Source organism: Apaloderma vittatum, unplaced genomic scaffold (genome assembly GCF_000703405.1).
Source record: "Apaloderma vittatum isolate BGI_N311 unplaced genomic scaffold, ASM70340v1 scaffold12352, whole genome shotgun sequence".
Taxonomy (NCBI): domain Eukaryota; kingdom Metazoa; phylum Chordata; class Aves; order Trogoniformes; family Trogonidae; genus Apaloderma; species Apaloderma vittatum.
Window position 1 is genome coordinate 48704 of NW_009701975.1, and position 17496 is coordinate 66199.

A 17496-nucleotide genomic window follows, 5' to 3' on the forward strand; every position below is an offset into this window, starting at 1 on the left:
TTTTCCCTGCTGAATCTGGCCCCGTTTTGGAGCCTGCCTTTCCCTAACACCGACAAGCCTAAGAGGGTCACAGTCAACACCATACTGTAGAATAGTGGGGTCAGGCAAACTTTTCCAAAGGAATATCAAAGTCTAAGCAAGGCACTCAGCCACCCTTTTTTTTGGCACACCCACTTTCACGGGTTAACACAAGCTCCATTTATTTGAAGCTTTTCACAGGCTTTCATCGAATAATGAAGTTTCATGATTGATCCTGCAATATTTTTCCTAACGTAAAAGATTATTCTAATTTGGGTAACAGCATAAAACAAAGCAGAAGTGGAAGAATTTTAAATATACCATTATACCAAAAGGCAAACACCGAACAAAGCGTCAGAAGAGAGAAAACAGCAATGCGTAAACAAACAGCTTTGTGAAAGAGAGAATTTGTCCTCATCTCAGTTGAGGACAAAAAGCCTCATTGAAAATAAGCTTGTGAAGTCAAGTAAGAAAAATTAGGGAACTTCAGAAGTACGGCTGCATTGACAGCTTAAAACGACTCTTGTCATGCAGATGCATGAACTTTAGCATATGAGCATTTGCTCTATTTCTCCCACAGGAATTGTGCCTCATGCAACGCAGGGCACAGCCTGGCTGCAGGGAGGGACCAGAGCTACACCATACAGGCACCTACTGTCTCCATCAGACCCATCTCATTTATAATTTGGGGGTGGTCGAGCGAGCGACAAGGGTTGGCATGAAGGGAACAGACACTCTCATGACCACTGAAGGAGGCCAGGAATGCTACTTGGAAGAGCTGGAACTTAAGTCTCTGGAAAAGGCAGGGATAAATTAAAAAGGTGATCACCCACTGGATCTAATCCTCATTATCTGAGCATTCAGCTGGAAACCTAGGAGCCTGATTTGCAGTGCTGCTCTGCTCATGTTTTATATCAACACACATATTCAAGTGCTCCAAAAAGAACCAAAACTTACGCAGCTCTAGTAGGCACTTGAAATTAGCAGGGACTCGACCTTATGCTTTAGTTTGCCTCACTTTCCTCTTGCTACAGTGGGATAACACCATCCAATCACCTTGCTGCAATGTGCTGAGGATAAATTGTTTCCAAGCTCTATATCACCAGAGAAAGGTTCACAGAAAAACTGTACTTTTGTCTTCAGGGAGTGCTTGAAATAGCACTGAGGCAATACAGCAGGAACAATGCATTCAACAATGAAGAGGGGAAAAAACCCGAATAGCTGTTCATTAGCAGCGGTGATGGCCAACTATGATCTCTCCCATGACACTATCTGTCCTGTGCAATGGATAAAGTGACATTTGGTGGTACAAGACAGTCTTTAATTCACATGACTCTACCATGCCATTATGCATTTTCACACTGAACCCGCACAGCATATCCTACAGACTCCTACTATTCAGCTTAACTGAAACAATGATAACAAGTACAGATTAAAACAGGGCTTGATGAGACCATGGTAAGCAGATAAGAAAAGCCTGAAAAAGCCCTCTGATTATCTGAAGATTGAACTAGAGCAACATTTGATGTATTATAGAAAGTCTGATAAAGAACATACGTTAATGCAAAAGCTAAAAAAAATTTCCTGGGCCAAACAGGCACCAAATATCAAAGGACCATAGCTGACGTGACGTGACATCAGGCCTAGTATTTAAAGATATTAAGAATTTCATTGCTGTTCTGCTTATTAACTGTTTTCTCTCAAGTGATCATTCAACTAATAAGAAAATAAAAGTGGCTTTGTTTTTATTTCTGGAATATTTTTAAACTGAGCGCATACTTGCTTCGTAAACAAAGGCAGACAAACACATTCCTGTGCTCCGCCAGCTGCTGAGCTTCCCCAGATTTTGGAGGTACACTGTGTAGATGAAAAATGGCAATATTTGCCAATCTCCTAAAACTCAACAGCAGAGAGTCATTCTCTAAGCAGAGTGGCACAAAAGGTGACTCAGTTTATCACTCCCATACAGCTGCTGTGTGACTCCAAGCACAGGGACATGTCCTACAGCTGGAAACACACTGCTTCCTCTCCAGGCTTTGAAGGGAAAACGGCAGCCCCAAACACTCTCCAGTAAAAGGATATGGAGCAACAGAAGAAAATATTGTATTTCTGGATGCCATGGCACTCATCACACAGCAGGTAGTATATATATGCTCACCTATGTCACCCAAAAGTTGGCTGAGATGAAGTAAACCAACACAGAGGTGAGCTGTGGTTGAGGTCTCCCTGCAGGTTATCAGGTATACCGGGCCACACATAAAGGGGAAAAAAGCAACTGCTTGTTCTGGCAGAACAGTAATTTCTCAACCTACTCCAGTTTAATGACAGGATTTCTGTGACTGATCTCAGCTCTGTTAGGATCAAGAGATGGAGGAGGAGAAGGAAAGAAGGTGATGACTTACTGGGAGCTGATTCTTCCCTTGTCTGCCTTCTCCTCCTCTCCAAGGTCGTTTCCTTCTACTCTTCTCTTGCCCTGCCCAGCTCTTTGCTCCTGCCCTATATCCCTTTGTTCCTCCAGTCCCTATACTCATTCCGCCCATTTCTCATCCAACTTTCAATCTTTTTTAACTTTGCGTTCACTGCCAGCATTTTGATTCCTCACTCCTGTGCTGACCCCTGCTCAGCCAGATGTGGGTCCCCCCTTCACACAGTCCCCCCTTCACACAGACTTCCTCCGACTCCATCAACTCCCACCTACTCTAGTCTTCCCACCACCTGAGAGTCCTCATCTCAGCCTTCATTTCATCTCTGCTCCAGGTTTTGTTCCCTCCAGGTTTACATTATTTTGTGGGAACAGTACATGCAGAGTCTTACCAGCGTTGGTGGTATGAAGCAAGCTCAACAGAATCATTTGCTTGGTTTTCATCATTTTTAGCAGATGAGATCTGAAAGTGAATGGTCTAGAATAGGGTGGAAACTCCAAGCCTGTTTTCTAAGGGTAGAAACCTCTTCCTCAGATTTCAAATTCCTTTCAGTTACTAAATATACCAATAAAATCAGCTGAAGTTCAGCCCAGACCTAAAGTCTGGCACTGTTACAAAGCAAGAGAAACAGGGTCTGATGAGATTTGACAGGTAGCTTTAATCAAAACTGTAATACCAACCTCACTTAGGACAAACACGTAAAGGAAAGAGCATAATGCCACCAAGTAAATACTTTCAGTAACTGCAGATTTAATTAAAAAATCAATGATTAAGTAGAAAAAAAAAAAGAATATTTATGCATTACTATTACTCACCATAGAACTATTCACTATAGTTTCACTTATTTTTAGCAAAAAATATCAGCTGATCAAGATTATAAAAAATGATCAGTCTGGCTTTCAGGTTTTATCAGATGATGACATGGATAATCAAGTCAAAATTAAGCCACAATCTATTTAGTTTCAGGACTAACAAATAAATTGTTGATGATGCTTTATGTTTAGCTGAGTTAGATCTGGGCATACCAAAATGTTATGCCCATTAAAGAGCTTATCCAAATGCCGAGAGGCAAGCATAATAATCCATCTCCCATCCATTATGAAAAACCAAGGAAAAAAATCCCAAACTCACCAAGGTTATCAGCAAAACATTCTCTTCTGCTACTGTCAAATAAAGTTAGTTTGACTCTGTACAGATGTTAAAACTTGATACTGGGGAAGGATTTTTAGCAAAACACATGCAAGACCATGAAAAAGTAGTCAATTTATCTGAGAAAATAAGTCAGGTATTTCAATTTACTGAGCACAATCAGGAAGCCTTTCATCTAGGTATCAGCTACAATGCAGGGAAGTGCTAAGCCGGTTCCACAGACTGCTTTCCTACTGTGTATTTTAGCTGAGGGAAAAAGAGCAGGAGGCAGGTAACTGTAACTTAGACGGCATGAATAACTTCTCACAGTATCAAGTTATCTGGCAGGATAATTCTTTGAGGTGTAAGACCTGATCCCAGCCCTGCGCAGTCTATTCAACGGTCATTTTTCAATCATTCCTTTACTATTTGTACTGGGACCATCCACCTGTTTTACTTGTGGATGGTTTATTCAGTCTCTGTGACCACCGATACTTTGCCTTTTGCTATCCTAGCATAAAAATTTACTACTTTTTATTTGGAAAGAAATGAGTGCTCAGCTCTCACCATGTTCCTTATGTTCCAGGTGCTCACCTTGTACTTCACTTTTCTGTGGCTTATCGGTAAACGTTAACAACGGTGACCTGGATCGCTGTATAACAGGCAAGGTTGGGTCACTGAACGTTATGGTATCTTTTCCACCTGAAACAATCGAAGCATCAGAACCATTAATTCACCAACTACATTCTTTGTGCACTAATAATATTCAAACATATCCCAGAATTTTCTTGCAATATTGTTGAAAAGCGCAGAACAGGAAAAGCATCTCAAACGATCCTTCTACAGCACGAAATAATACTCAGTACTGGAACTGGAATATACAAGTCAAATGCAGAAAGGGTGTATGTTTTTACCCACAGTACTGAGCAAGGGACAGATTTTGAAAGAAGACCAGGTGCTGTATGCAGCAAATTGTATCAGCAATTAACATTCAATTCAGAATATTAATAGTGAGATCGTACCAAAAGTTTTACAAAGAGTAATGGATCATTTGAATGCTATTACCAGCAAGTGTTCAGCACTGACTCTCTAACTCTGTATTACTCTGCCCCAATGATGAATTCACTTGTATCACATACATCGCTTTACACTACAGACTCACATACGTATTATCCTACAATACTCCCTTAAAACAACATATTAAAAGCTTAGCATAACTAAGAACTGAGGGAGCAACCAAGTATACATTCCCGGGGAACAGAAAGAATTTTAATCTGAAAATTCCCCAAACATTTCTGAGCATTTTCATTTTAAACCAAATGGAAAAGGGCAAATTTCCAGCTCTTCTTGCAGACAAAATAGCGCAAGAAACTCTTCAGCTGAGGACCCTGCTGGAGATGCCTAGTCTTTACGTATTTTAGCAATACAGAAAGCGACACCTGCAGATCCTTTAGGAAGTCCTCATGTTTCTAGTGACTGACACTACCTTAAACCTAGAGGGGAAATGGCAGGAAATGTGCAAGATCAGCTGAGCGTGGTGTTTGTGCGGCCTCCAGAGCAACTGCCAAGCGATAAGTAATGGCTGGGGAGGCAGGAAGCTACTGCTCTATTTATCTCCATAAGAATGGACATTTATGCAACAACCACTTCTCCCCTCTAAATCTGCTTGTACGTTTCACCTTAAGGCAGCATCCTAAATCTAATCACCCATCCAAGACAAAGACTTTCAAAAGAGCACCAGGTCAGGAGACACCCAGAATAAATCCAGCTCTGAGAAAGTTCTGGTACCTGCTAAGAAATAATGAAAGTCAAGCTGTTCCCATGAAGTCTAACTGGACTACTCCAATCCCTAACTACCTTTGAAAGCACTGGCTGTAAATACCTTGATCCTGAAGGTATTAATGATATTTTTATATCCTCAATGTGTTGGAGTATATTCTGCAGCAGTATGAATGCAATTAATGCTTTTGAAACGCAGATCTTCTCAAGCTTTGATTCTCCTGCCTAGTATGCATCAGAATTCTGCCTTCACCAGAGCAAGTAATAAAAAAAAAATATTAACTAATATCACAGTGGAGAAGTCCCCCAGCGTAAGGCTAAATTAATTAGAATGGAAGAAAAGAGGCAAACCAAATCTGATGGTTATTTCAAAATGCAAAAGTCCCTAGACAAATGCACTTTCCTGTAACAGCAAAGGAATTTTGTGTTGGAAGAACTAAATCATACAGGGAACTAGTAGTGTGAAAACATCCAATAGATACTAATACACAGTCAAAAGTAGCCACATATCCAAAAAGATACAAACGAATCCAACAGAGGAAGTAAAATTCAAAAAGATCATGACTAAAAAAATTGCAGGGGGTGGGAAGCAGCTTTAACAGGAAAGTATAAACCAGTGTTTAGGGTTTTTTTTTGCGTTTAAAAAAAAAAAAAAAAAAAAGGAAAGCCTGGGTTTAAGTCCCTGAAGATTGCAAGACAAGCTTCAAAAAAAGAAAATTCTTGACTTCCAGCCAGTATTTATACAGTAAACACGTTTACTTTCACATTTTTCTCTGAAAACCGACTCAGTTACAGAAAATATAAGTAAGCTAAGTATCCACACATCTAAGCAACAGATGTGGCCCAAACAGTCTGATGCATATTTATCTATTAACAGCGACTCACATCCATTCAGGAAGGAGGGACATGGGGGTACTGCTGGGCTGTATTCTGTGAGTTATGACCTGAAGTTGGATTACACAGAGAGAATTTCAAGTAGCTGCCACATAAGCTCAATTTCATAACTTACACAGCTTTGTGTTCCTCTAATGAATTTTTCAAGGACTTTAGTGAAAAGTATACAGATCTCAAAATAAGCAAACAAGTAAATTTTCTTCTCCAGGGTTGGGTATGTGTTTATAACCTCTGCTGCACTCCATACTGCTCTAACAGTCAGAGCAGCTGCTGAGCCCATCAGCTCCACGCTGAGGACTGCAGAGCAAGAGGCAGCGCCCAAAGTTTCTCAGCATCCCACGCAGAAAAAAGCTGAGTCATGGTCAGCTCTTTCTCTGGGCTTTTTTTCAGCAGAAAAGTGGAAATTTCAGGAAATTATAGATTTTTTTTAAAAGTACAAAATTATTTATCTGAATGTCTAGTGACATCAAATTGTGGGAGGAATAATGTGGTGTTTGCTATGTACTATTACTGAATACACTTAACACATTACGCATATATGTCTGAGCCACAATGTACCCAAGAAAAAGCAAAGAATTAAGTGCTTCTGTGAACACTGCATTCTCTGCTTCCTTCTCAAGTAGGCTTATTAAAAATATAATTAAAAAATCAGAGTTAAATCCACACCCAAACTTGCTTTCTTTTCAGCAATGAACCTTGCAAGAGATCCGTTTAATTTAAGTCCATTTTCCAAAAAGGGGAAGCTAAAGTTTGTGGTAGGCAGAATTTCTGCAGAAAATGAACTATGCTACCAGCTCCACCATTTCAAAAATTAAATATGCCCTTTCTCTTGATTTAGTTTCCCCACAGTTCACTTCTGCATTGCTCAAAAAGCAGATGACAAATATGTCACCTAACATAAAACTGGAAGCAGTCAAGCTTTTTCTTCAATAGGAAAAAGTTTATTAACAGCATTTATTAATACTATTTGGAAAATATTAATAACATAGTGACAGTGGATGTTATAAATGTTATATGGACAATTATGTCTAAGTAGGAACATTAACTTCAGATTAAAAACTTGAAATTTCTAATGTGCGTTTCTTTCAGTGATAGACCAAACACTGGCTTTCATCTGCTTATTTTTTCCAGTGACAAGAAGTTCAACTCACAACCAAATGAGAATTTTTTCTCTCTGGATTTAAGACTGACTAGATGAGATACTCCCCATGTTCTGCCCCTCACCCGGGCCAATATTCAGCCGCAGAGTCTACTGTGGTAGGTCCCACACTGTTTGTTACGCGCTGCTCTTTTATGGAGCGGAAGCTTTCCACACTCTGAAAACTGGTGACCCTCTGGGTGTTGCAAGGCTCTTCCTGAGCACCTTGGGTCTAGAGGGCACTTGGAAAAAAAGTGCACTCTCCATTTAAAAGGCAAGCAGAAAATCAACAAACCTTGGGGCTCAACAGAACTTGTAATCCACTTTAAAATTCCTTTACAACTATTTAAGATCACCCTTTCTTACTATTTTCGTCAATTTAAAAGAATTGCCTTGTAGACCAGCCTCTAATTCTCTTGTGGTCATCTAACTCACTTGGCTGAACGTCTTAATCTTCTATATCTGATATAAAAATGTTCAGATAACATATCTGGTTATTTACATGCAGTGACAGTATTTAAAGTACCGCTAAGAACAGTTACTAAAAATATATGTTAAGCAGAACCTACTCCCAAATCCCACTGAGACATTGTAGCTCAGGCCTTCAGGCAGCGGAAGAAAAGAAGGAAAGAGACAGTTATTATTGTATAAACATTAATTTGATGTCTTACCTACATAGATGAACAATGGTGCAAGAAGTTCCCACTGTTCCACTTTTTAAATACATTTGGCAAAGATTAGAAATGCTGCATTTATTAGTACATGAATTTCACAGAACGCTATTTTGGAAAAGAACCCTACAGTTCCTTAAACTGGTGAGTTTGAGAGACACGTTTGTACTAATGCACAAAATCGCATTAGCAGGGTCTTAGACAAATATCCCACATCTTTAGGAGAATGGGGAGAGGGACACACTGCGTATGTGAGGTGACTAACTGAAGAGTCATCCGTGGAAACTAATTTGGGACCTTCAGATCTGGAAAGTGTCCAGTTCCAGAAAGGTGACCGAGAAGGCCTACACCAGGCGAGCTACAGCGGAAATGCACCACGTCAGGCCAAACAGTCGAATAATGTGGGTTTGTCACAGGGTCTCTTCAGCTTTGTCAAATGTTTTCTTCTAGATGGAAAGGTTAGGTGGAAAAAACACAAGAGAAAAAAAAAAACTAGGAGCCTAAACCCCACTATCTCCCACCCCCAGCAGCACTGACAGGAAGCCGTAAACAACAAAGCCTAATGATGCAAACACCAGCAATGGAGGAGCATAATTTACAGTGGTTAAAGAAGACACAATTAGGTGTAATGGGAAGAAAAGGAGCAAAAAGGAATTGTAAATTAAATATTGCACATTTTCCTAACAGCGAGGTCTATTAGGAAGCAGATTAATCTCCCATTACTTGAGTAATTCAAAACCAAATACAATACTTAAGATGCTACAGGGAATAAGCCTGTTCTGGAGAGATGGACTAGAAAATTTAAGATCATTTACATTTCCAATTTCTCAGAGTTTATGATTGTACAGAAAAACATTAAAGATACAGCAATAAAATCCATAGAAGTTACAAGAAGTACAAAATTAATAAATAAAATTTGTTGAAAACCATAATGGCCAATACTCTGTATACCATTTTATACAACTGGTTCCATAAAACAGTTTCCTTTTTTGCCTGCAGACTATGGAGACATTTTGATTATTTCCAGTATTTAAAACTTTTTTTTTTTTCAGTATACACGTTTGACTTAGAGACTATGGAGATCTTTTGATTATTTCTAGTATTAAAATTTTTTTTTTTTTAGTACACACATTTGATTTAGAGTTTAAAGAGTCTAGTGATTTTTGTTTTCAGCTTAACATTTATTAGAGGTTTCAAATTTCACAAATGAGCTGAACAGCACATTGGCAAACCAACTGTCATTAAAAAAATTATAGCCAAGCTTTTCTTAAATGCACATATATCCTTGAAAACTAAATAATGCAAACTGTTCTCTTGGAGTTTTACTAACCTGGAAGACTCCACAAGCCAGCAATTTCCAAAGTTCTTAATTTCTTTTCTAGTTCTGCCACTCGGTTACCTAGAATTCTTTGGAAAAAGAAAACAAAACCAAAAGCCAGGGATAGCCAGCTGAGTTGAAATTCCTTGTTATGCTAAGGTAACCAAAGTGCAACTGCTTACATGACTATAGCTGAATTTTTAACTTGTTATTTAACTAGTGAAGTAAAACCATACACAGGCATCTCTTTTCACTAATGGCAATGGACAACCTCCCCCAGAGTTAAAGAAAATGAATCATAGAACAGTTTCAGTTGGAAGAGACCTTCAAGATCATGGAGTCCAACCTTTGTCCCAGCCCTATCAACACCACTAAACTATGTTCCTCAGCACAACATCTACCCATCTCTTAAACACCTCCAGTCTAATCTATCCCATAGTTTTTTAAAAAAAAGAAAAGTCTAAGATGTACTGGACATTCAACATTTTCCCTTCAGTAAAGACAAAGAACAGCAACTCACAGTATGTCTATTTCCTGACCTGCAAATACCTCTTCAAAGTTACTTTTACTTTCTCTACAGCTAAAACCAGAAATAAAAGCTACACAAACAACATATGGAAACTCAAGACAACATCTATATTGGTTTTGAAGTTTGAAGACATAATTTTGGCCTAGTCCTTTATTCACAAACGTTTCTCTATAACCAAGATTGCTTAAAATGTCAAGAAATAGCTTTACCACTAGATCTTTTCTTTTAGTGCTGAACTCTGTTTTATACTTCACTAAAAAGCTTCAAGCTCTTTAGTGTCTTTATCTCACCCACTCTTACTTGTCACTGCATTTCTTGGGTCATCTCTTCTTTTGTATCTGATTTCTACACAAATACTATTTGCAGTTAGCTCTCCTACAGGATTTAACTTTTAGTCTCAATTCTCTCCCCAGATCAAATGAGAGATTTCTATCTTGCAAAGAAAGCTCTTTTTTCCAATGAATTTTTGAAAGCATTTCTCTCACAGGCACAGCAAGTCTCCTAGAGTCAGAAGCCTTTAAATAAATCCCAAACAATACTCAATAGAGTGAGAAACCGAGACGAGGCAGCATTTCTACACATGACAGCAAGAGATAATGGACAGCAAGTTTTCCTCATCAAATTACAGCAACAGGATAAGTCAGTTAAATTTGAACTGAACGCTGAGAAGCAGCATATCACAACACAGTAAGGCAAGAACACCTTCCCGTGCTCACTAGAGCTGTGTAATGCTGCACTGTGTGCTCTCCAGCAAGGGTTTTAGCGCTGTAGACATTCGAGTATACTGAGAATGTCATTACTGACAACATGGCAGAGCCTGAGAAGGACATGGAGAATAGCAAACCCCACAAATATCAAATGGGCTAGAAAAATCGATAAACAAGGACTAAGCATTTTTGAAATCTCTACTGTGAGGGCTCTGCAATGACACAATAAAAACTTGTAAGTATTCTGAAGATTACAAAAAGATCAAGATGAGAGACAGAATGTAAAAGGGAAAGAAAAAGAAAGCACTGAGAGGTACAGAGGTGTATATCAATTAAACGGCAAACAGTCTGTCACATTTACAAGCAGAGGAGAGAAGACATTTGGGTGCAGTTATGTCTGAAACTCAGTAATCAAATAGGCTCCCAAGGTTATGATGGGTCTATTGCCATCTTCTCCAATTACAATCAAAATTGTTCTAGCCTAGATTTTGCTTTCAGAATGCTTCCATCTGGTATGAGAGACTCAGCCTGAATAACTCTATTTTCATATTCCAGCATACAGCCCAACATCCAGCGGCTGCAATGTGCAGCACGAAACAACAGGTGACAGAGAAAGGCGCTGAGCAACTTTGAAGTTGCTTGTGTACCTTGTGCACAGAGAGCTCACTCCCATGTCCCCATCTAAGACCTCACCAAGGGTCAGCTGAAGGATGTGGAGTTCCCCCAGCTTAGAGGGGCAGAGATGCTGCAAGACTTGTCTGTATCATGGGAGCTCAGCCAGGGAGCCAACAAAACAATGTTGATATGGCCAATGATTGTCACCACAAACAGGTCACAAGTTTAGCATTTCTGCCAGGGAAAGAAAAAACTGTTATTGTTTTCATAAGTAGCTCACCAGTAGTTCCAGGGCAGAAAAGGGGGGAAAGATGTTGCGCTCCCTGTCGGCTAGGACAGAAGGAAACTCAACCCTCTGCATCAACTTCACCTACTGCTACTGCTCTTGTTACTCAGACAACAACAGCCTTGCTTCTCTTAAATTTTGTAATCCATTTATCAGCTGTACCGCACTATTTCTAAAGGGTTTGGAGCAAATATATCCTGATAATTTCTACTGGATCCTCAGAAGAGGCGCTCAGCTATTTTTTAACCTTCTCACACAGAAGGATCATTCTGCAGCTCTGAACAATGGTTGCTAAAAGAGAGGACAATACTTAATCCTGCTCCTTTCATTCAGGACGAGAGCAAAATAAATTCAGTGATGAGCATGATTCTGGTTTGCTTCAAACCACATTATCTGAAGACAGGTGTGGGAGAAATGAGCTCTACCTAAAGCTGCAAGTTCTTACAGAAACATTGTGAAAAGTAAATGTGTAAGCAATCCTGAACACAGCATGGTTTATCCTGTTTCTTCCCTTCCCCTGTGACCTCCAGATAATTTGCCACCTCCACATGTGCAGTGGGAAGACTGAGCTGTGGTGGCCTGGAACAGTAGGTATGTTAAAGGTTGTATTTTTTTGTCTCTAGCCATAGCAGACCAGATCCTTCAACTAAAACAGAGGATTATGTTACGGACAAAGGTGCTGAGAGCAATTTCTCCTGTCCTCTGGTGCTGTGTCTAATGCAACAAGGAAGTTAGTTTAAGCCTCCCTCCAGGTTTTTCAGGAATCTGTTATTCACGTAACAGCAATAACGCTCCCACCTAAATTTAGAAGCTCCCTTCTAGCTCTCCCATGCTTCCCAACGTACACAGTGGCCATAATCTGAAGGGAGCTGTGCCAATTTACAGCACCTGAGCTCTGTCTGCATTTTTAACGTAGATCGCTTACAGAAGACACATACCCTCATGCAGATAGTCACACAAATGTCTCCAAATAGGGTCTGTCATGGTTGTACATCTCGTTCTATACATCACACGGAAACATTTACTCAGTTACAGACTGACGCAATCGTTTTTATAATTTTGGTCATGACCAAGCTTGTTCAAGTCAGAAATGTTAAAATTAGTGCAGCATCTCTAAGCAGCAGAGCAGCTTCTACACTGATCTGGCTTGCATGGGTGCTGGCAATTTTGGGAACAAATTGCATTAAAAAGAATATATAATAAATAGTTTATTGCTGGCAGAAGAAAAAAGTTTTTATTGACTTGCTAGGCAGGGGTAGGACTGTTTATTTTTGCATTTATGTAACTATTCAATCTTGCAACACATTACTGCATACAGAATTCATTTACAAGTGCCTTTTCAAATTAAGCTAATGTGCTTGTGAGGAAAAACGCAGCACGTTACTTAAACTTAGCAGTAGTAGCTACCAATCACCTGGGGAAAATGACCTGTTTTCTTCCCAAACAACTTCTTTTTCTTCTTTAAAGTGGGGCTGAAAAAATAAAGGCTAGATTTAGCCTATTTGTTCCTAGGCACATACTCCCACAGCTCCCTTTTATCATGCCACGTATTTAGAAAAGCAGCAATAATAATAGTGTGCCTGTTCCAAGAGCAAGTGGCAGCGGATGTTTTTAACAACAGCATAACCACAAGAAGTCAGCTTCAACGGTACATCCAAATTCTAATCTACATAAAAAAATAAACTCTACTGTTAATCAGAAAGCAAATCTACCACTCTGCTATTGTAAATGTATATAGCCGCATCTCAACATGCAAGCAATAAAAGAGGTTTTGACGTTAGGGTAAGTTAACTGTCTGGAGGAAACTAAGTTCGAATGGTCTTGCAAAGCCTCATTTACTGATAATAGAATCACTAATAAGGCAATCATCTATCAAATACCAAAGGCAGAACTTCTTCCCTGAATAAAACAACCACTTCAAAATCTCATGTTCTTTACCCAATAAATCTCACTTTCTTCACACAACAATCTCAAAGAGTAACTGTGCCTTCTTAACATGCTCTTTGTGCAGCAAAAGCCAGGCCAACAGAACAGAGAGGTGAAAGACTTGAACGTTCTGGTTTATGTAAAACCTCTTGTCATTACAATTCTCTTTAGTTTCACTTCCTTCTCAACTCCCTGCTTTGAATAGAGAAATGTCTTCAACAACAGAATGCATCTTTTACTAGTACCAGTTTGTGGACATGTCCATTTTACTCATGCACTGACCTCATTCTCACTTCTAACCTTCTCCAACAGGTGGGCAGATTCTTCCTCATTCTCAGAAGTCATCATTCTCTACATTTTTCACATAGCAAAAAAGTGTCCCAAACAACCAGCAAATGCAAATTAAGGATGGTTTTCCCTGCTGTTCTACCTGCATTTCCCTTTTTCACTGTAACTCTTGTGCTTCGGCTTCAAGTAGTTCCCATTCCTCCCAGCTCCTCAAAAGCTTCTTTAATCCAAATAAAGCCAAAAGTGACAAAAAGAATGAACGTACCACACAAGAGTGTTGCTGAGGCTCTTCAATCCACTTGGCCAGAATTTCTCTTTCTTTTTTTACCTCCGTGAAGCATCCTCAGTTGAATACAGAACTACAGCTCCTGACTGGGGGCAGCTGAATACTCACTCCTGACCTGGGAGCATTGCAGACTGTCACCTCCAAGATCTGATTATCTCTTGGGCACAGAATACCAGTTTCTGCACACATCCGATCTCCACTCCTGTGGCTATATATAACCAGTTGGGCACACACATAAAAGAATCTTACCTCCTTATGAAAACCTATCTCAAGAAAATCTATACTCAATAACTGAAAGCAGCGACAGTGGCATCAGAAAGTAAAGCCATGTGATCAAAGAGAGGTACAAAATTCAGAAAGACATCTGCTATACTGAGAGTATGCAAGCTAGAACACCAGGTAATGATACACTATCAGGATGACTAAGTCAAAGATTGGTTATACCTGGAATAACAAAAATTGTTCTCTGGATGTTTTCCTTCTGATGTTACATTAGCAGTAAGAAGGGAACAAGCAGGTGTTGGCCCTTCATTAGCACTGCTTGGTGCTGCTCTTGTGTTACATGACACACTTACAGGCACGAATTAACTGAGCTGCCATCAGATCTGGGCTACATTTTCACCACTTAGTCTTCCTTTAGCTGATTAGGCATTTGCTTTCTCAAGAGTATTAAGAGTGGCTATAAACTGCTCCTCCACTTCTGCTGCCACATCACTGAGAATTATGCAATGGAGTCTGCCCAGTATCAGAGTTATCAATTTTCAAAATGAATCATCTATTCTAGTGCAATACAGTTTACTTCAGTACTACTCTTTCCTTTCATGAAAGATGTCTGCCTGTTTCTGGCATCTGGTCCTGATGTGCTTTTGAGAAGCCTGAATAACCTCTGATTACCAGTAGTGACTCAGTGATTATTAAAAAAAAAAAAGAAAAAGAAAAAAAGGAAAAACCCTGAATACAGTATCAAGGAACACTTTCTAGCTCTGATTTTCATACACTGTATAAGACAATAATATCAGAATATCAGAAAATGTGTCAAAAATGATTATACTCTGTCATGACATGAGCTGTGCAAGACACAAAGAACTCTACTGATGAGTAGAACAGCTAAGAGTAAACAAATGCTCCTTGAAAGTTCAGTTCAGATTTAAAAAAAAACCCACAAAACACACAGTAGCAATTCAACTGTTTCTATCTCTCACAACTTTTGGCAAGTAACTATAGGAGTAGCAGCTATCATTTGTACAACACATAGGCCACCAGCTTGTGACAAATATTACACTAAATCTTTTCAGATCCTTTCCTAGGTACAATATTTACTATACCTACTAGTGTTCATTAGCAAATTCCTACTTTAGCAACCAATTATCACGTATCTCCTCCTCCAGCCCAAGGGTGTCCTTCCTCCTGGCAGCTCTTCTTCAGCCCTCCCTACAGACCACCTGCTAGAAGTCCCCCATATTACCACGGTTTGTCTTAAACCCGAGCAGCAAACCAATCCCTGCCCAGCAGAGGCAGACAGGACTCTGTCAATCCCAGACTTTACTTTGAAAATGTAGTTTTTCTCTGAACACATAACTGATCTAATCAACTAAAGAACCCACCAGTTGACAATGACGATGAATTTTCTGCGAAAATGGACCTTCCTTCCCCTTTCCCTCAAACTCCCCCAAAACTATGACTTTTGCTTGGTAATTTCTATTTCACTTAGAAGTCATGCTACCTACTTGTTGGTTTGCCTTTGGTGTTGTATGACCATGTTTTTTTCATGGATAGTTTCCAGCAATGCGGTGGCCAGTGATTTGAGATCTGAAATGGACTGTGGTGTGGCTGGTAGGCTACATCCATGATCCTCCGACAACAACTCCTGGACTATAATGTTAAAAACACACATGAGTTTTGGCTTCACATGCACAGAGATGTGACACAAACATTTACTGAGCATTAGAGAATTACCCTCATTACTTAAATGAATACTTATTTTCCTCTCCTTCATTAAACAAAGCCAAAAGACGAGAAATACAATCTCTAGGTGGCATAAAAATGGGAGCTTTCTAAGATTATTGTAATTCCAAAGCAACTGCCAGAACAAGCACAGGAAGACACATGTTATAACAACTTAATTCTGTTTTTAGAAAATTATTTTTGTTCAGAACAAAACAAACTCGTTCTTCTACAGGCCTTTTTTTGGTAAAAACCAGTCATTTCTCTCCCATTTATATGAAAATGTAAGCCCATAAGGAAGCTCCTATACTACTTTTTAGAATTATTATATCCATCAGCTTACTGAAGACTGATACAGTCACCCAATAATGCTTCCTCTGCAACTCAGGGCCTGTACTCAAACACAGCAGGAAGTTCACTAGTATCCTTAACTTCTGTAACTAGAATCTGCCTCTGCCTCTACATATATATGTGTGTGTGTATATATATATACACACACACACACACACACACACACGTGTGTGTGTATATATATATATATATGTACATGGACAAGAGGACAGAAGTCAAAAACAAAAAAGCAAGTTTCAACTTACCATGAGAAACACTACTGATCTCATGTACGTATATGAATACAACACCTAAAGAGTAGGGTGCCAGGTATACTGTTTAGCTCAAAGAATTTTCTCTTCCCCTTTCTTTCCTAATCTTTATATTTTCTTGGAAGGACAAAAAACAGATTACTCCATTTTGCTATTCATGAAGAAACATGGGACAAAAGAATTTCTTGCAAAACATCTGAAAGTAAAAGCTTCCAAGAATAGCAGCAGAAACCCTGATTTAGGGCCCCTCCTCTATCACCCAGTTTATTTTTCCTTGGAATATGAATTGTGATTGCCATTGTTGGCAGAGCAGAGATGAATAAAGAACTGATTTGTCAGGGTCAAAGATGCAAAAGGATTTAGAGATTTTTTTAAAAAAAGTATAAAACTGAAGGGGGAGAGAATGAATGGCAAAAGAGTAACAAAAGGAGAAGCAGTACTCAAGAGGAAAACATTGTATTGTCAAGTCAACACAGAAAAGGACAACAATTAGAACATAATAATAAACAGGAAATAGAAGAAAGATTTTGGTTGATGAGGAAAGGGTAACTGAGATGAGGAGTTAAGATGGAAGGAATTCAATGAGACGTGTAACACCATGCCGCATTTCTGTAATACCTTGCTTTGCAGACAGGACTCCAGTCAAAGCACTGCTACTGGATCTACTCTGAGTCTTAGAATTTCTTCGTCTCTCTAGTGCACTCTAAGGAAACAACAAACATCTTATTCAGAAAAACACTCCCCCCAATGTATTTTTAAAAGACTTGCCTGTTTAATAATCGGCTGAGCACCACTGAAGATACTGCAGTATCCTGTACAGAATAACAGCTGTGAAAAAATGACTTTTCCCAGCTTTTATTTAGATAGGTTTCAGAGGGAAAGCTCAAACTCCTCTATTACAGTGTCTCTAGAAGCCCTTTTATTAGCAAATACTGACTTTTAGG

At 39.3% G+C, this 17496-nt stretch overlaps 1 protein-coding gene across 1 annotated transcript in view; it reads right to left on the bottom strand.

The window, feature by feature from the left end:
• Positions 1–17496, bottom strand: part of CCDC149 (coiled-coil domain containing 149) — a 41958-nt gene that overhangs the window by 2723 nt on the left and 21739 nt on the right. Inside the window, exons 8-14 of the mRNA XM_009879359.1 lie at positions 17171–17255; positions 15734–15878; positions 9382–9458; positions 7950–7982; positions 4164–4271; positions 3573–3604; positions 674–811 (exon numbers count right to left, since the gene is read on the bottom strand). Coding sequence (XP_009877661.1) covers positions 674–811; positions 3573–3604; positions 4164–4271; positions 7950–7982; positions 9382–9458; positions 15734–15878; positions 17171–17255 — 618 coding nt within the window. The remainder of the gene's footprint in view (positions 1–673; positions 812–3572; positions 3605–4163; positions 4272–7949; positions 7983–9381; positions 9459–15733; positions 15879–17170; positions 17256–17496) is intronic.